Genomic DNA, 20,342 nt, shown 5'->3' with positions numbered 1-20,342 from the left:
GAAAACCTAGGTTACACCTAGTGCCAAATACCTAAGCATTCACCATCACAAATTTGCTTTTACTTGAAAACCTAGGCATTCACCATCACAAATTTGGTTTTACTTCATAACCTTGGTTACACCTAGTGCCAAAAAAACTCCACAAATACAAAGTTATTACGAAAAGTAATTGGAGGGATTGAAGGAGCTTACCGGCCTCTTCGATTTGCCCCAAAGATCCGAAAAAATGGTTGAGGGAAGAGGGAGATCGAAGGGGGGGATCGGGAGGAGGAGAGAGGAGTTTTTCGCCTCTCCTCGTAGGGAAGAGAGGAGGAAGAACGGGTGGGTGGTGGGCGATGGGGCGGGCCCAGGCAGATATCGGCCGTAGAAACGTCAGGGTGCTTGGTGTTTCGGTCGTGGCCGAAATGCCACATTAGACTGGCGTTGCAGTTATGACAGGAAACGTGAGAGTTGAATGACGTTTCAAAGTTTACCTCCAACACCGCGGGCTCTGGCGTTTTTAAAAAGGGTTAGATCGTAAAATAGTTTTCTGACGAGTTTATTTTATGCACATCTTCAGCAGAACAATGATTTTGTTAAAAAAACATGGGTCTAGCGCTTGCGTGCCGTGGTTTGAAAAACCCCACCATCCCCACACAACGTGTTTTTCTCGCACGGTAAAAAGGACAGGTGGACTACGTCAGCGACGGTCCCCTCTTGCGGGGGTTAATAACCCACTTCTCCTGATTACGGAGCGGCTCATTTCCTTCTAGATCAGACAGAGTTGGTTTGTTCGGCAGCGAACGCGAGGGATCCCCTGTCCAACCGCCGTATCTATGGCCGCCAACGGCCAGCCGCCGGCGGCGGCCACCACCATCGACGACCTCCCTGAAGGCCTGCTGCTCGATATCTTCCTCCGCCTTCCCTCCCTCTCGGACCTCGTCCGCGCCGCCCGCACCTGCCTGGCCTGGCGCAACCTGGTGACCAACTTTCCCCTCTTCCGCCGTCAATTCATCGACCTCCACCCGGCGCCCCTCCTCGGCCTCTTCTTCGACACACCGTTTCAATTTGTCCCCGGCATCCCCGCCTTCGCCCCCGCCCGCCGGAATGATCCGGAGCTCGTGGCCGCCATCTTGAGCGGTGACTTCTTCCTCACCACCCTCCAGGCGCGCGACGGCCCGGAAGCTAACTGGAGCTTCCTCGACGCCTGTGGCGGCTACCTTCTCGTCCTCCAAGAGGACGAAATATTGCTCGCGCTGCTAAACCCCTTGGCACGGTGGGGCGGACGGTTCTTTGATCTGAGGGACTCCCACATCTTCGACGACGACGACGACCGCGAAGGTGATCGTCGACTCGTTTACGGCGGCCTGATCTGCGATGACGAAAACCCCACGAGCTTTCGCATCTTCTGTCTTGCTTCCCATGGAGAGTTCAGGTTGCGGGCTGCGGTCTTCTTCTCGTTCTTGGGAATGGGCGGCAATTGGTTCCTCTCCCCATGGTTGGATGTCCCGCACCATCCCCATGGTCTTTCGCTTGATAACGGCATGCGAGTGGGTAATTTCATCTACTGGCCTTACCTGGATCGTTCGTATGTGGTTGTCTTGGACCCCGACCCATACAACCCGCGATTGTTTGTTGAGATGATCCCACCTCTCCTGAATCTGGATGGTTTTCACAGCTCGATCCTTGGCCAAATCAATGGCGATAACATGTGCATTGCTTATTCATATGGATTCAACATCGGTTCCATGCGGCGTCAAGAAGATGGCCTTGATGCTGGGGCATGGACAAACAGCGGGGTATTCAACCTGGCTGATGCAGTTGAAAGGAAGCTTGGGCAATTACCCGAGAATGGGCTGGAAATTGCGGCAATGCGGGGTAGCATCGTGTACTTTACAACATTGGAGATGTTCCATCCGCTCAAGGACGCTTGTTGGTTCGCTTGTCTGTGCTTGGAAAGTGGCAGGCTGGAGTGGTTGTTTCCGAGGACTTATAATGGTTTCTTCCAACCATACCACCATCCGTCCTGGAGTACTTTTCTGTTACCAGAGAATGAAAGATTTTATCCCTTCATATGAGGAATGATGACAACCAGAGAAGGATAGTCTGTGAAAAGCATTGCCTTGTTCTCCTACTAAATCAAGACATCCAGCTACCATCCAGAACTGATCTCTTCTTTCGACCTGCATCACGCTGAAGGTCCTGACGAAGTTCCTTGATATTAAGGATTCAATGACAAGTCAATCCTGTATTTTCATCGTTTATGGTAATTGTGTTGTCTTCTGTTACCAAACTTACCATTTACATTGTGGGTGCATTACATCATCTGTTCCTTGACATTCAGGATTCAGTGATAACTCAATCCTGTGTATTTTGATCATTTATGGTAATTGTGTTGTCTGGTACCAAATGTATTATTTACATTGTGGGTGAATTACTTCATCTGCTCCTTAGGTCCACTACTGTCTCTTTTCGTTGTTGGGGCAATGCATTAGGACCTTGGAGCCTCCTTTTTGTTCTGTCTGTAAGATCAGTGTTCTCGACAGGTTGTAGCCTATTTACCCATTTTGCCAAACAATAACTGTCTTATTTTTGGTGCATTAATTAGCAGTGCCTACTATCTCTACGATATGTTTTCCTCAGAATGATAGTGTGTTCTATATGATTCTTTTTGTTTTGCGTGTGTAATCTATTTTTTGAAATGCTTTATTTAAGCAAGTTATTTCTTATATATTTGCAGTTTTTCTTGCACTGTGTTAATAGGTTCACGAGTTATCTTGTTCTCTTTGTAAATTTACACATCTCCTCAGGAATTTGTGTCAAAAGCTGAAACAGGCAAACAAGGTTGTCAGTGTTAAAGCATGCATGTTGGTCATGTTAGAGCAAAGTTCAGGGATAAATGACACGTATCGCATGATATACTAATTTATAATTTTGGATGGAGTATAACCTAGGGCTCATATATGGTTATTTTCTCTTACCCGATATTCACTAGATAAATTACTGAAGAGATATGATCAATTGCTCGATTGGTAAATCTGGTTTCCTTTTTCTGTATACATGTCCAGCAAATACACAGTATTACTCCCTCCATTCCTAAATATAAGTCTTTCTAGAGGTTCCACTAATTGACTACATACGGATGTATATAGACACACTTTAGAGTGTAGATTCACTCATTTTACTTCGTATGTAGACCCTTGGTGAAATCTCTTAAAAGACTTATATTTAAGAACGGAGGGGAGTATTAGATAAGATTGTTCTCCTACAGTTATGACAGCCTGAAAACCTCTATACCAACAAGCATTGTGGTGGAATATTGTGGAGTTTATTTAACTACCATCATGCTCTAATATGAACTACTTCCTCCGTTTCTAAATATAAGACCTTTTAGAGATTCCATTATGGACTACAGACGGAGCAAAATGAGTGAATCTACACTCTAAAGTATGTCTATATACATCCTTAGGAAGGGAGGTCTTATATTTAGGAAGGGAGGGAGTATGTGCTTAGTAATATGCTCAAGGCATCAAACTGACACCCTGAACACTTGTTATTTGTGTAGCTGCCATTGTTAGTCTTTGTAGGCACCCTTTTGAAAGATTTGTTCACTAATGTCATAATTCAAGGTTATGTCATGAAAAGTTATGTGAACTGACTACTTGGTAGTATAGTCTCTATCTTGCCTTAATGTGAGATTTCTTCCGAGACATTTCAATTTCAATTTTTACAAGATGGTTGCATTTTTGCCCCTTACTGTTCATCTCTTCCTGGTGTTTGCTTTTAATACCTGTCAATTTTATGCGCGGTCTTGTCAGGGTTTACCAAGCCAAGCCTAGCCTCTGATATAAGTGAATATCATTCTCTTGTTCAAATAGAAATTAGTAGGTTTGATTAACTTGTTTCTTATTCTTTCCCCGTTGGAATCAAGTTCTATGGTTTAGTAGCAACATGACTAATCCATTTCGATAATATCCCCGAGCATGTATATAATTGGTGTGGTCGTATTGACCTTCTGTTTGCTATTGATTGGAAATTCGATCTATGTGTATAGTGGCGTCCTCATTCATTTCATGCAGTTATATAATACAGGAATCACTAATGTTAGTTGGACATAAACATTTGGCAGATGTTGCAGAGAGTCTGGGTTCAGGATGACATGATCATTAGTGTTTTATGTCGGTTCAAACTGTTATATATCACAAATGTTAGTATGGACTACCTTAAAAAATTAGTATGGGCAGTAGTGTCCTGCCAAAATGAGTTAGGCCTCCAACTCTTCTGAACCTTTCTTTAGGAGCTCTACCACCATATGCACATTGTCGCTGAGAGGAAATCGCCACTGAAAAATAATGGCGACAGAATGCACATATGCACTACCGCGTGAGAAGGAAAAAGTCCATTTTAAACCCTGAATTCATAGAGGTTCGGCAAATCAAACTCTGAAGTCCAAATCCCTGTTGTTTGCATCCTGAACTATATGATCCCGGTCTAAATCGAACCTTGAGACCAAAAATGCTCACGTAAGAAATGTCCACCGGTATTCGGCTGGCTGATGGGCCAGGGAGCGCGTTGGGTCGGCCCATTTTATATTTTTTGGTTAGACTGCTAAAAAAAGCTGCCGCATGGTCTAAAAAAATAAAAAACACAAAAAGTTTATAAAAGCAAAAAAGTTAATAAAAAAGGCTGTCCTTTTTCAAAAAGTCCATTTTAAACCATTCCTTGTCAAGTTGTTGTTCATGTCTGCTGAATTCTTGTGAGTGCACAAATCGACCGATGTTAAATTCTTGGCAATTGTCATCGCCTCCATAGCCGTCGATCACTTCCTTCTGTCAGCGCTGATCGACAGGTGTTCGAAGCTCCGGAGTCCCGCGTGGCTGTCTCGTCGGCTTGCTCTCCCTGGTGCGTTCCGAGCGACAGGTGAAGACGAGCCATTATCCGCACCGCTGCCTCCGGATTGGTGGAGCCTTTGGACAGCCGATGACGATGGGCGGCTGCTGCTGCCGCCACTTCCCGAGAACAACCGACCGGTGCAGTCCCCTGAAGAGGTCGGCCGGCTGGATAGCGTGGCAGCCATCTTCGATGAGCTTCCAGTCCGGGACAAGATGTGTGTTTTCTCGGTATCAGCAGCCAGCTACCTCATATAGGGTAAAGTAAGCTACTACTTCCTTACAAAATGCAGCAGGAGATCTCAAGCAGAAACGTAATAGTTGCTTTTGCCTCCTTCCCGCCGTTTTTTGGTGCTAAGTGGACAGCTTTGGCACTTGGTTATCAATAATTAAAACTTCACAATGGACTGCAATACTTACAGCTTCTCTAGATGAACTGAAGGAATCTGCGATGCTTTTGTGCCTCGAATGGTCACCATGGCGACCGGAGCTTGAGTTTCTTCTGGCAAATGCCTCCACGGCACCGGTGAATCTATCCTGGATCTCTTGTCCTACTGGCAGAATAGACATGTATACCTTCACGAACAAATACATCCCGAAATAGTTTCTACAAATAAGAGTAATCTGGTCTGTCTTCGAATCTCAGGGAACGACAATAGTGGAAATATGAGATGAACTCCGATGGATAAGATTTTTTATTTGTTTTAAAAATATGTATATGGCAAAGCTGCTAATATTATAAAAATAGTACGTGACATTTTAAAATATATTTAAATATTATCAAAATAGCACGTGACATTACAAAATATATTTAAATATTATAAAAATAGTACGTGACATTTTAAAATATATGTAAATATTATAAAAATAGTACGTGGCATTACAAAATATATTTAAATATTATAAAAATAGTACATGGCATTTTAAAATATACTTAATTATTATAAAAATAGTACGTGGCATTTAAAAATTGTAAAAATAGTATGTGGAGTTTTAAAATATATTTAAATATTATAAAAATAATACATGACATTTCAAAATATATTTAAATATTATAAAAATAGTACGTGACATTGTAAAATATATTGAAATATTATAAAAATAGTACGTGACATTTTAAAATATATTTAAATATTATAAAAATAGTACGTGACATTTTAAAATATTGTGAAGTCCGAGAGCGAGATGGGCTTGACTGGGCTGATCCAGTTATTTTTGCGCGTGTCCCTCGCAGCGCAGCCCTATCCCGATCAAATGAACAATCCCGGTTTACCAAACGAAGTCAAGGTTCTTTTTAGACCGGGATTACATAGTTTAGGATGTAATCGACAGGGATTTTGAGTTGGAGGTTCATTTCGCCGAACCTCTACAAATTCAGGGTTTAAAATGGACTTTTTCCGCGTGAGAAATAACCGAGAATCAGTTGATGCCGCTGTTAGACATATCTCGCACTGTGGAAAGTGAGATCTGCAGCCATTATGCATGGTTACTCATTTTCCTTTTTGTCAATTTTGTGTGTTGTTGCTCGTTGATGTCGAATACTCCTTTTTTTTAGATGTCGAATACTCTACCACACTATTTGTGATCTGTGAGGCACCTGGTCATCTGACGATGGCAGAGAAGACGGTGCAAGATACTAGTGCCCTCTCGTTCATACAATAAACCCCACGCGTTTCTATGGAAATTTGTAGCAATAAAATTACTGGATTTTTTTGAAACTATATAATAATAATACTGCGTCATATTTTCTGTCATATACTTCTTTTGTGCTAAAATTTTCGTCTTAGATTTGTCTAGATGTGGATGTATCTAACACTAAAATGCGACTAGATACATAATGTTAGTGTTGGGAATTAGCACACAAATGCACTTGTGGTTAACTGAAAACTGCAGGGAAAACAAAATAATCTCAGCATCGCATCATGTACTAACTCAAGGATCGTTGCTTAGCATGGAAAAAAAATATGCAACAACATATATGGAGAAAAAATGTTACTCAGCAAACAAGACGATCCTCACACGAGTGTCTTGTGGTAGGAGTAACTTTCTGAACATCAGCAAACATCAACAAAGAGACATCGGATTTTTACGTGGAAAACCCCTCAAATTGAGGGGGAAAACCACGGGCCGAAGCCACCAAATCATGTTCCATTATTATCAAATATGGGATATAACAAATTCTTCTCTAGATAGCACTAGGTGATCTCATACATCAAGATTTCTGAATCTTGGATGAACACAACAGGATTTGAGGATCAAGAGTTAGGGATTGAAACAATCTCATCAAAGATGGTGTCACAACCCAATTATACTTTGCTTGCCAAGCATTCGTGCATGCATTTAAATCCATTTAATTTAAATTAAGGATGATCAAACCCTAGCACCAAATAAATTTCAAATAGGTTCAACAAAAATTATTTTCAATGAACCCAAAATGGCTTGCAAAAATGTTCACCCTCTTTAATAAATGTTGGCAACAACATACCAGGGGTGATTTACTTTTTATCAACACTTTTAGCATTTTTTCCAAACCAACAAAGTTGCTGGAAAATGAGCAATAACATATTATAAATATTCCCTTTTTTTGAAAATTCTGGAAATTGTTGTGGGACTAGATATAATATTTATAAACCCCACAAAATTTATTTCAGGATTTTTGCCTTAGGGTTTTTGCCCAAACAAATAATAACAGAAATAATAAATTGGAAAAGAAAACGAAACAAAAAAAAACTACCTCACTTACCTGTACCCGGCCCAAGTGGACAACCCAGCCCACCAGCCTCCCCTGGTCGTCGTCTTCCTCACGCAGCTGCGTGGCAACAGCGCAGCGACCACGACCACCTCCTGCTTCCACCTCCTGCTGCCTCCCTGTCCTCATCCTCATCGCTAGGGGACGCCCCGCAACCCCCTCTCTCTTCTTCCCTCACGCAGCATCGCCTCCCCCTCGCCATGGCCAAGCTCGGCTCGACCAGGCCGTCGCCGCCCACGCAGCCTCCGGCCACCCCTCGCCTCTCTTTCATGCCTAATGGAACGGCCTCGTCGCCCTACTCTTCCTTGTCGAAGGAATCGAGGCCGGAGCCCCCCTCACGTCGCCATCGCCACCGTCCCCCTCACCTCCGGTCGCCGGTCCCCTCTCGTCGATTCGCCGGCCACATCACGTCACCGAGCCTGCCGTCTGCGCCCTTAGATCCGTTGTGAGCCGCCATTTCCATTCCCCCTTCTCCCCTGTCTCGTTCCCTGCTCCGCAAACCCGCGCCTGACCAAGTCGAGCGCCGCCACCGCTAGATCTCGCTGCCGTTGCTGCTGCACGCCATCCCCGGCAGCCCCGAGGCCTCCATCCGAAGCGCCACACCCCTAGGAACCCATTCCACCCATCCGCGCCTCGAATGGACGCCGATGCCGCGATTCTGGCGAGCCTCCGTCGCTCTGTTGGTCGCCGGCGTCGACCTCGCCGGCCTGAGCCACCGCCATGTGGGCCCGGCCGGTCAGGGATTAGGTTAAGCCGAATTACCAGTTAGTTAACCCCTCCCAAGACACAGACAGTGGGTCCTATCGCGTGTTAATTAGCAATTAGAATTATTTTAAACCTGTTAACTAAAAGCGCTTCAGCTGATCTCCGTCCTATCGCGTGAAACCAAAAGACAGTTGTACATCTGGTTTGGAGCGGCTTGGTATTGAAACCAAAAGACACACAGTCCCGGGACACACAGTCCCTACCATATTCTCCTTGGGCTAAGAACATACAGTCCTCGCCCAACACTCGTGGTAAGTCTTCAAGGCAGACTTCCAAACCCTCACAAACTTGGTCACCTGGCTATCCACAATTGAGTGCTGGATTGCTCTAGACCATGACGCCTAACCGTCTGGAGGATGCACAGTCCTCAAAGGTAAAAGGCTTCAGTCCCACTCAGGAACAACTTCTTCAGTGATGCTCAATCAGTTGGTTTTCGGTTTGTGGTTTGGTGTTTGGGGTATTTCCTCACTGATGAATTACTCTCGAAGACTCTGAGGAATTTGGGTTGCTCTTATGACAAGTGTCAGTTTCCAACGGAGCACCCAACCAGCTAATGGTTGTGGGGGCGGCTATTTATAGCCTGGGAGCATCCCGACATGATTTGACATTAATGCCCTTAAATAATATGACCGTTAGTGTGGATAGGATCAGTGATGTGGCGCGACTTGCAGCAACAGTCGGGACCCTCAACTGTGAGAGTCCTCATGTCTCTCATATTCCTCACTTGAGGCTTTTGGTAGGATTAGGCTTGGGTTGAGCATCATGAGGAAATTCATTCCGACGTGTTACGTTGACCCCCTTTAACAATATGGTGTTCCTATGACTCAAAAGTGAAGAAAATAAAACAGACAGAATAGATCTTCATGCTTCAAAATCTTCAGATTGATTTTCCTCAGGACACACCGAATTCCTCATCTTCAATTTCTTCATGAGGAATATCAATTTCATCGCAATTTCTTCGCGATTCAATTCTTCAGCTTTAGACCAATTTCTTCAGCCGAAGATATACATTTTTAGGGGTCTATATTCATTGAATATTTAAAACTCCTTAGTGACTTATAGATCCTGTGTACACTCATGAACACATTAGATACTTAACCTATAAGTCTTCAAACCACCAAAATCACTAAGGGGCACTAGATGCACTTACAATCTCCCCCTTTTTGGTGGTTGATGAGAATTAGGTTAAGTCTTCAACGGGGATAAAAATATGAAGTGTAAATACTCATTTGAGGAATTTGAAATCAAGATTCAGAGAGACTCCCCCTGAAGATGTGCATATCTTGAGGATTTTGCTTTTCACAGCAAATGCACATTGATGATTTATATCATGGAGATCTCCCCCTGAGTCTTGTAAATCATGCATACATACGACATATAGTATGAAGAAATTGAGGATGCATGATGACAAATAATATCTGACGAATTCCAGCATGCGTGCATTAATATTTTGAGGAATAAGCATGCGAAGAAAAACGTTCAAAAGCGTCAGAGTACCATCGGGCTTAAGTTACAACTCATTACATAAAACACTTCAGAAGAGCCAAGAGTTTGCAACTTAAATAAAGTTCATAAGCCCCAAAATATATCCCGCGTGAAGACTAACTCTCAGATTTCTCCCCCTTTGTCATCAAGTGACGAAAAGGGACAAAACTGAGGACTAACGCCCCGTGAAGACTTTCTCTTCTTGGTAGTTGAGGAAGACGCGTGAGGATTCTTGGGAGCAGACTTCCTCCTTGGACCAGTGGTAGTGTCTTGTTGGTCTTCATCTGATTCTGCAGTGCGGAATGAAGAAAACAAACTGTCCTCAAGGTCTAGAACTGGAATTGGCCTGAATTTATTCTTTGGCGGCCATGACCAGTCGAAGTCCTGCGCAAACTCCAATTCTTCAAGTTCTGCTGGAGTCTTCAAATGAGCCAGTGTGGCCCAGGTGCGATCAAAAACCTCATGAAGATAATGATGATTAAGCTTCACGGCATTCTGAGTCTCATTGAGGGTTTTCACAATGGCGCCGAACTGGCGTTTGACCCACTTATGATTTCGATCAACCTTTTGGTGAAGAATGAGAAGAAGCGCTCTGGTATTCATCACCCTTGGAGAAACAGGACTTGGTGGATGGGTTTCAGTGTCATCCCATGAGGAATATGCATTTGGCTCTAGGAACTGGCATCAAGAGGCCTACTGCCTTCATCAAGCATAGACTTTCCTTTTCCTTCAACAGGCTCGAAAGTCTTCTTGTTGACCCTTAGTGGAGGCATATATCCTTGGTGATTATTGAATCAGCGTGATAGTTGATGCCTGACCTTCGTCTGATGAATCTCATGATCCATGGAGCGTAAATCTTCAGGTCAAAAGGGGACATAGCATTTTCTGCCAGAGTTCTCAAGAAGAAATCATGAATGTTGATGGAAATGCCATGGATGATGTTGAAGAGGGTATTCTTCATGATGCCTACAACATCTTCTTCATCATCATGACCCTTGATTGGCGCAAGAACACTGCGGAGGATTCTGTAAACAGTCCTGGGTTCATACTTCAGCTCATGGACCAGGAAGGTTGTTCTTGGTGGTTGCGCCTTGGCCAAAGGCTTCATGAGGACTTCCATCAGCTTATTCGGCAGCTCCTGTTCATCATACAACTTCACAGCCTGCTCTGAGGGAATTGACACAGGAATTTCTCGCAGCAGCTCATATGCAGGGGCCTTGAAGTGTGTGTGCCGCGTCATCCAATCCAGCACCCAAGTGTTGATATATGATGGATCTCTAGAGATGTGCAGAGTTGCATAGAATTGAAGAACAATGTCGCTGTTCCAATCGCAGATATCAGAGCACATAGGGAGCAGTCCTGCTTCATGAAGAACATTGAGGACTGGGGCAAACACATAATTTCTTCAAGCTCAACATGAGGAATATGCCTGTGCTGGAAAATCTTGTTTCTTCCACACAACACAGATGCATAGTAGTTGAGCTGAGTCCTGGTCCAAAACTTCAGGTGCCTGATGCGAGGCTTGTCATAAGGATTTTCTCCAATGAAGTACATGCATTCCTCAAAGAAGGATTCCTTTTGAAACTTTGGCCGCTTGGAGAACGGCTGATGCTGCATCGGCTGAAGGTTTTGCTTCTTCCCTTGAGGGGAGACAATCATCGCAGTTTCTGGATTGATGACGACTAGAGCATTCTCTGGATTTGGTGCAGGGGCATTTTCTTCAGCACGTTCCTCAGGATGAGGAATTTCTTCTGCTTGTGCTTCAGGCTGAGGATCTTGCTCTGGTTGAGGAATGTCATCAACTTGAGCCTCGGGTTGAGGATTTTGCTCAGGAGGAGGAATCTCTTCATCCCGAGCCTCAGGTTGAGGGTTTTGCTCGGGATTTGGATTTTCTTCAGGCTAAGGATTTTCTCCTTGATTTTCCTCAGCTCGAGGGGTGTGCTTGGTGGAGGAGCCAAATTCATCAGCTGGTTCAGCTGATCCTTGAGCAGGTTCTTCAGGAGGAATGAAGGTCTGAGGACTGTCATCAATCTGAGTTTCCTCATCAGTGTGTTCCTCAGACGCAACATTCTTCATTTCCTCATTAGTCAAGTGCTCCTTGTCTTCACTTTCGAAGGGAGTCATCTCATAAGATGGAGCAATGTTGAGAGGCACATGATCCAGAGGAGCATTTTCATCAAGAGATTTGAGGCGCTTGGCCTCAGTTGATTCTTCTGTTGAGGAAGCTTTTCTCTTCTTAGCTTCCTTTTCAACAGCTCTTGTCTTCTTCACGTCTGATGCAGACAGAGTCATTTTCTTCACCTTTGAAGATTTTGGTGAAGACATTTTCTCTTCAGGAGGCGGAGACACATCCGTTCTGGCAGTTTCCTCAGCTGAAGCAGTTTCATCAGCTGGAACAAAGTCATCAGCTGGCTTAGAAGTTTCATCAGCTGGAGCAGAGTCATCAGCTGGAGTTTCCTTGGTTATTTCCTCAATAGCCGGTTCATCAACACGGCTTTCTTGAGGGTTTTCCTCAGCAGGGGCAGTTTGTGGTTCCTCAATCTCAGGCTGTTGTCTTGTTGCTGGAGGGGCAGCCTTCTTGTTGTAATCATCAACTGCATCGGTAGCAAATTTGATGAAATTATTCTTGAGACTTTGACAATCAGAGAGCTTGGTGTACTTGTCAGTCAAAGTCTTCAATTCTGCATGAGTGGACACAAGTGCATGAGGCGTCAAGCTGAGGAGATTCTGTCTGAGGAATTTCTCCTTTTTAAGCTTCGCAGCCTTAGCTTGTTTGGCTTGCATCTCCTTCCACTTGGCCTCGTTGATGAAAGTGGCCACCATGTGGCTGATGCCTGGGGGAAGCTTCAAATCATTAATAGGTGTGTTGGGGTCCTCATACCATATATTGATGTAATCCAAGAGGACTTTTGGGTCCATGGCCAGAGGAATGGCGCTGCCTGAAGCTTGTGCTACCCTCTCCTGCTTGTTTCTGATGATGGCTTGCAGAGTCTCATCATCATATTCATCACTGCCTTCTGATGCAGAAGGGACTTTGATGATTTTGCCAGGGCTTGGTCTGGTTCCTCTCCCAGCAGTCATCTTAGTCTTCATTGGAGTTGGTGAATACTTTGTCTGAGAGCTTGTTGCAGAAGGAACAGAGGAGCTAGAGACAGTAGGCAGTTGCTTCACAATCTGCTTGTGTTCAGGCTTTGAAGCCTTTGGTGGTGCTGAGGGTTTTGGTGCGGATGCTGGTGCAGCTTTCTGAAGCATTTTCTCCTGAGGCTTTGAAGCCTTTGGTTTTGGTGGCACAGACTTCATTTGAGGAATGGCTGTGCCAGAAGTTTCAGCTGCAGAGGAGGTGGTGGCAGTAGCAGCAGCAACAGATTCTTCATTAAATTTCCTTACGGCAGCTTCTGCCTGCTTTTGAAGCTTTGACAAATGTTTGGTCTTTTCCTCAGGATAGTCATCAATTGTCTTGAGGCTTGAGGAGTGTGCATCCTAATAATCCTCAAGTGGAGGCCATTTGCCAGGAGGCTTAAGAGCGAATTTCTTCGCGTACTTGGGAGTGACGAATCTGTATTCTTTCCACTCCTTAGCCCACCGACGTTCTATCTTCTGAAGCCTTATCTTCCTCTTGGGCATTGTCTCTTGCTCATCAGGTGTGCAGTATTCCTGGTATATGTCCTTAGGAATATCGATGGCTATGTTCTGTTCAAGCTTCTTGCCACCCTTTTGCTTCCTTTCATCTTCCATTTTCTTCAGGTGAGGCTTTTGCTGAGGAAAATGAACTCTTGAGGATTCTGATGAAACTTGCAGATTTTCTTCAAGAAACGCTGCAAATGAGTAAAGTTAATGAGAACCTAGAGATTCATCAGCTGACATTTTTGTACCTGTGAATAGAGTCTAGTTGCGGGGAATTTGGAGAGGTCATATGCGTTCTCAGATTTGATGAAACGAAAATTTTGAAAGTTGAGGAATTTGACCAGTGGGTTGAGGAATTTGTCTAAGCACTCTGATCTTGGGTTCCAGAGTTGTACATATTCGAAAATTTGCACAATTGAGGAATCTCATGAAGATGTTTAGATGCTTAGTGAAATTCATCAACAGTTGAGGAATAAGCAGTGTTTGAGGAATAGAGACTGATGGACACTTGAGGAAAACAGGTTTCACAAATCTATGGTAAAATAGTAGATCGAAAGGGCTGTAAAAATAGGGTTTTTATTTACCCTATATAGTGCGCACGAAGAATAGAGAAGGAAGCAGCAGTAGATGCTCTTCGGTGCGAGTTTGTTGCGCCCTAACTCGGCAACAGAGGACATTTACGGCGGCGACGGACGTAGATGATCCGGTTCCGGCATGATTTCGGCGACGGAGAGGTCGAGGCAGTCAAGCTTTTCCTCGCTGGCGACGAGACTTCTAGCGCTGGCGCTAGGGATTTGCTGTAGCGGAGAGGAGGTCGAGAGAGAGAATGAAGAATTTTGACCGGAGGGGGGTAAGGACATATTTATAGCCCAGGTGAAAACTGTCTGGCCGATTCTTTTGGACCGAACTACCCCTGTCCTTTTGTCTCCGCATGACACATGTAGCATCCGTTTAAAGCGGTGGAGATCGTGCTTATCTGATCGTGGGAAGTGGGGTTCAGTTACTGTGTAACAATATAAAAATCATTTTTGAAGATTTGAGGATTTTGTTACAAAATCATCAGCTGACAAGGACGCAGTGAGGATTTTGAACAAAGTTTCAAGTAGAACGCATATGAAGAATTGAATAGACTGGGTGAGAGTAGCATAGAGGGAAAGTAGGGTCCGATCAAATTCACTTAGATGAAATATCAAATTGAAGAAATAGCTATAAGTGAATGTTGTTGAGGACTTTGAAATCACAGTCTAAATATATATATCTAGGAAAATGAAAATCATCAAGTGTTTTTGAAGATTTTGAATAACATGAGGATTTTGTGACAAAGCGTCATGATGATGGATTTCAGTTTTGAAGAAAAACAAGTTTGAAGAACAACTGCTTTGAAGAAAATCAACTTTGAAGGAATTCAGCTTTGAAGAAATTAAACTTGAGAAATTTCAAGTTGGGTGGTGGCGTGACCCACCATATAAGAATGTTGATTTCAGACGCCGCGTACAATTGTCGTAGGGCCCTGAGAATCAATTTCTTCATTGATTTCCTCACACTAAGAGTGATATTCTTCATTGGTTGAAGAAAATCGATTCATCGTGTGTTGCACATCTAAGTCACCAATTTTGCATAAGTGTTAGGGTGTGTGCATGTTTTTACAAAACATTTGAAGATTCTAAGATATTTAGCTCACACCGCAACTTGCAAAACCTTTTCTCATCCAAGGGCTTAGTGAAGATATCTGCCAGTTGATCGTCAGTCTTCACCTGGTCGATGAGGATATAGCCCTTGAGGACATGGTCCCGAAGAAAATGATGACGAATCTGGATGTGCTTAGTCTTCGAGTGCTGTACTGGGTTGTATGCAATCTTGATTGCACTCTCATTGTCGCAGTAGAGAGGCACATTCTTCATGTTGATGCCGTAGTCCTTGAGGGTTTGCTTCATCCATAGCAATTGAGCACAGCATGAACCAGCAGCAATGTACTCAGCTTCGGCAGTGGAGAGTGAAACACAGTTCTGCTTCTTTGAGGACCAGCAGACTAGTGATCTTTTGAGGAAATGACATGTGCCACAGGTTGACTTGCGATCCACACGGTCACCAGTATAGTCAGAATCAGAATATCCCACAAGATGAAGATTTGAGCCCTTGGGGTACCATAATCCTAGTGTTGGTGTGTGAGCTAAGTATCGAAGAATATGCTTCACAACCTTATGGTGTGATTCCTTCGGTTTTGCTTGAAAACATGCACACATGCAAACACTAAGCATTATATCTGGCCTAGATGCACACAAATACAGTAAAGAGCCAATCATGGAGCGATATACTTGCTGATCGAATTCTTTACCATTTTCGTCAGTGCAGAGGTGGCCTTTGGTAGGCATTGGAGTCTTGGCACCTTTGCATTCATGCATGTCGAATTTCCTCAGAACATCCTTGAGGTATTTCTCGTGTGATATGAAGATTCCATTGCGTTGTTGACGAATTTGAAGACCTAAGAAGAATTTCAGCTCCCCTATCATAGACATATGATATTCTTCACTCATCATGTAAGCAAATTCATCACTGTAACGTTTGTCAGTACATCCAAATATGATGTCATCGACATATATCTGGCACACAAATAGTTCATTATCGTAGGATTTAGTGAAAAGAGTTGGATCGAGTGAACCAGGTTTTAAGCCTTTCTTCATGAGGAATTCCTTCAATGTATCATACCACGCCCGAGGGGCTTGCTTGAGACCATAGAGCGCCTTTTTAAGTCTGAAGACTTTGTGTGGATTCTTTGGATCCTCAAGACCTGGGGGCTGAGCAACATATACTTCTTCCTCAAGCTTACCATTGAGGAATGCACTTTTCACATCCATTTGATATAAGATAATGTTATGATGATTAGCATAAGCAAGTAGTATTCGAATAGCTTCAAGTCTAGCAACAGGTGCAAAAGTTTCATCAAAATCAATTCCTTCAACCTGTGTGTAGCCTTGGGCTACAAGTCGTGCCTTATTTCTCACCACTTGACCATCCTCATCTTGCTTGTTTCGGAAAATCCACTTGGTGCCGATGATATTGTGCTTACGAGGATCTGGTTGTTTGACGAGCTCCCATACGCCATTCAGCTTGAATTGAAGAAGTTCGTCTTGCATGGCTTGGATCCACTCCGGTTCCATGAAAGCCTCAGCAACTTTTGAAGGTTCTGTGATAGACACAAAGGAAGAATGCCCAGAAAATTTAACTAAGTGTGAAGCTTTTGAGCGAGTGAGAGGACCTGGCGCATTGATGTCATTGAGGATTTTGTCAAGTTCTACTTCATTTGCAATCCTCGGATGAGCTGGTTGAGGATTTCGTCTAGGCTGAGGAATTGGTTCTGGAGCAATTTCGTCTGGGCTGAGGAATTGGTTCTTGATTTTCATCAGTGCTGGGAATGATTTCTTCATCAATTTACTCAGTGGGAACAACATCTTCAGTAGCTTTGAGCTTTATTGCTTCCTCAGGAGACAACTTATCTGGATCAGGAGGCAATTGCTCTCTTTGTGAGTCATTAGTTTCATCGAACCGCACATCTATAGTCTCAACAACTTTGTTGTGATAGGTGTTGAAGACTCTTTAGGTGTGTGAGTCCTTTCCATAACCGAGCATAAAACCCTCATGTGCCTTAGGTGCAAAATTTGAGCTATGGTGAGGATCTCTAATCCAACATTTTGCACCGAAGACTTTGAAATAACTTACATTGGGTTTCTTGTCTGTGAGGAGTTCATATGAGGTTTTCTTGAGGAATTTGTGAAGATATACCCTGTTGATGATATGGCGTGCAGTGTTAATTGCTTCAGGCCAAAAGCGACGAGGAGTCTGATATTCTTCAAGCATGGTTCTTGCCATCTCAACCAGAGTCCTGTTCTTCCTTTCGACGACGCCATTCTGTTGAGGAGTATAAGGAGCACACAATTCATGAGCAATACCAAGTTCATCAAGATAATTAGCAAGACAAGTGTTTTTGAACTCTGTTCCATTATCACTCCTGATGTGTTTGATGTTGACGCCGAAGTTCGTCGAGGCCCTTGAGGAAAATCGTTTGAAGACTTCCTGCACTTCAGTTTTATATAAAATGATATGCACCCATGTGTATCTGGAATAATCAACAACTATGCCAAAGCCATATAAAGATGCTGCATTTGTTAGAGTGTCATAATGGGTAGGTCCAAATAGATCCATGTGAAGCAATTCAAATGGACGAGTAGTGGTCATGATAGTCTTCGAGGGGTGCTTGGATCTGGTCATTTTCCCAGACTCACAAGCACCGCAGAGGTGGTCCTTGAGGAATTTGACTGATTCAATGCCGATGACATGCTTCTTCTTCGCGAGCGCGTGCAAATTCCTCATGCCTGCATGACCAAGTCTTCGATGCCATAGACACCCTTCTCAGGTTTTTGCTAGTAGGCAAGTGGCTGGTTGAGGACCTGTAGAGAAATCAACAATGTACAAATCTCCTCTTCTAACACCTTCGAAGACTTTGGATCTATCAGATTCCATGATGACAACACATCTATATCTTCCAAAGATAACAATCATATCAAGATCACAAAGCATTGAGACTGACATGAGGTTAAATCCAAGGGATTCAACAAGCATTACTTTGTCCATGTGCTTATCCTTGGAAATAGCCACTTTGCCAAGTCCCAATACCTTGCTTTTACCTTTGTCAGCATATGTGATTTGCTTCAGGGGTGATGGAGTTAGTGGCATATTCATCAGCAAGCTTTTGTCACCAGTCATGTGGTGTGTGCAGCCACTATCAAGAACCCACTCAGTACTCTTAGGTTTGTCATCCTGCAGATGAATTAGTACAGCTTACCATCTCATATGCTTCAGACTTGAAGAATATGATATCAGTTTGATCAGATAGGAATTTCATCATAAACAGAATTATAAGGACGTGTGAAATATTTCTATTTCATCAGTAATAGCTTGCGTCCCATCAAGCGTTTTCCTCAGGTCTCCAGCAAATTCTTCAAATGATGATTTTCATCTAGAGACCTGACCTGCAGAAGTGATTAGTTCAATTTCTTCACCACCCACATTTGAAGGGGTGGTAAAGCATTCATCATCCTGCAAGCACCATATGAGAAAGGGGCATTGAAGCTAATGCACTTCTCTTAACACTAGGGGGGTTAAATTACTAAAATGAATATGTAGAGAACTTATTTGAGGATTTATGAACATAATGATTTGAAGAATAACGCTCATATTCATATTCCTTGTAATTTCCCTGCATGTTAGAAGCATTAGCACGGGTACGAGCATAGTTTTGACCAGTTGAGGATTTTGATCCTCTTGAAGACTTTGGTCCTCGTGAGGAATTTGATCTGGGATTCAAATTCTTCATAGGTGGTGTCATGAGGACATTCACCTGAAGATTTTCAAGGCAACTTTTGGGAACCCAGAATTTCCTCATGGGAGGCCCATTCCTGCAGTTAGTTTCAACATATCGAGCAAATACTTCACCAGATTGATTTTTCAACAGTTTATAGTTGGAGTCAAATGACTCATCTGAGGAATAGGATAATTCACATGAAAATCCTGTTAGATTGGATGGACCAAAAGGAGGCCCTTTAGCAGCAACCCATGAGGTTTTGGGATACTGCTCAGGTTTCCAATATGATCCATCAGCATTCAATTTCCTCTCAAAGGCAATTCATTCTTTCCTCGGGTTCCTGTTCAAGATTTTCTTTTTGAGCACATCACAAAGGGTTTGGTGTCCTTTGAGACTTTTGTATATGCCTGTCACATACAATTTCTTCAGCCCTGCATTTTCATCACTGATATTTGTAGTTTCCTCAAGTGAGGAATTTGACACTACAGGAGTGATAACCCACAAGTATAGGGGATCACAACAGTTTTCGAGGGTAGAGTATTCAACCCAAATTTATTGATTCGACCTAAGGGGAAGCCAAAGAATATTCTCAAGTATTAGCAGTTGAGTTGTCAATTCAACCACACGTGAAAGATTTAGTATCTGCAGCAAAGTATCAGTAGCAAGGTAGTGTGATAGCAGCAGTGGCAACGGTAACCTGTAGCAGCAAAGTGACAGCAGTAGCAGCAAAGTAACAGCAGTAGCAACAGAGTAACAATAGCAGTAGTGACAGTAGTAGCGGCAAAGTAACGTAGCAAGGACCAGTAGGAAAAAACTCATAGGCATTGGATCGGTGATGGATGATTATGTCGGATGCTATTCATCATGCAACAGTTATAACACAGAGAGATATGTAACTAGCTCCAGTTCGTCAATCTAATGTAGGCATGTATTCGGTATGTAGTCATACGTGCTTAGGGAAAAGAACTTGCATGACATCTATTGTCCATCCCTCCCGTGGCAGCGGGGTCCTAATGGAAACTACGGGATATTAAGGTTCTCCTTTTAATAAAGAACCGGACCAACGCATTAACACTTGGTGAATACATGAACTCCTCATACTATGGTCATCTCCGGGAGTGGTTCCGGCTATTGTCACTCCGGGGTTGCCGGGTCATAACACATAGTAGGTGACTACAACTTGCAAGATAGGATCAATAACACACATATATTAGCGACAACATAATAGGTTCAGATCTGAAATCATGGCACTCGGGCCCTAGTGACAAGCATTAAGCATGGCAAAGTAGTAGCAACATCAATCTCAGAACATAGTGGATACTAGGGATCAATCCCCGTCAAAACTAACTCGATTACATGATAGATCTCATCCAACCCATCACCGTCCAGCAAGCCTACGATGAGATTACTCACGAACGGTGAAGAGCATCATGGAATTGGCGATGAAGGAAGGTTGATGATGACGATGGCGACGATCTCCCCTCTCCGGAGC

The 20,342-nt window shown here is 43.4% G+C and overlaps 1 protein-coding gene across 1 annotated transcript; it reads left to right on the top strand.

Moving 5' to 3' along the window:
• The first annotated feature begins 747 nt into the window (after positions 1-747).
• Positions 748-2,421, top strand: LOC123439755. The gene has a single exon (XM_045116439.1). It carries the CDS (start codon positions 816-818, stop codon positions 2,055-2,057), a length of 1,242 nt encoding a protein of 413 aa, XP_044972374.1. The 5' UTR covers positions 748-815; the 3' UTR covers positions 2,058-2,421.
• Positions 2,422-20,342: the final 17,921 nt, after the last annotated feature.

This window comes from Hordeum vulgare, chromosome 3H (assembly GCF_904849725.1).
Source record: "Hordeum vulgare subsp. vulgare chromosome 3H, MorexV3_pseudomolecules_assembly, whole genome shotgun sequence".
NCBI lineage: Eukaryota > Viridiplantae > Streptophyta > Magnoliopsida > Poales > Poaceae > Hordeum > Hordeum vulgare.
This window is presented reverse-complemented; position numbering and strand designations above follow the sequence as displayed.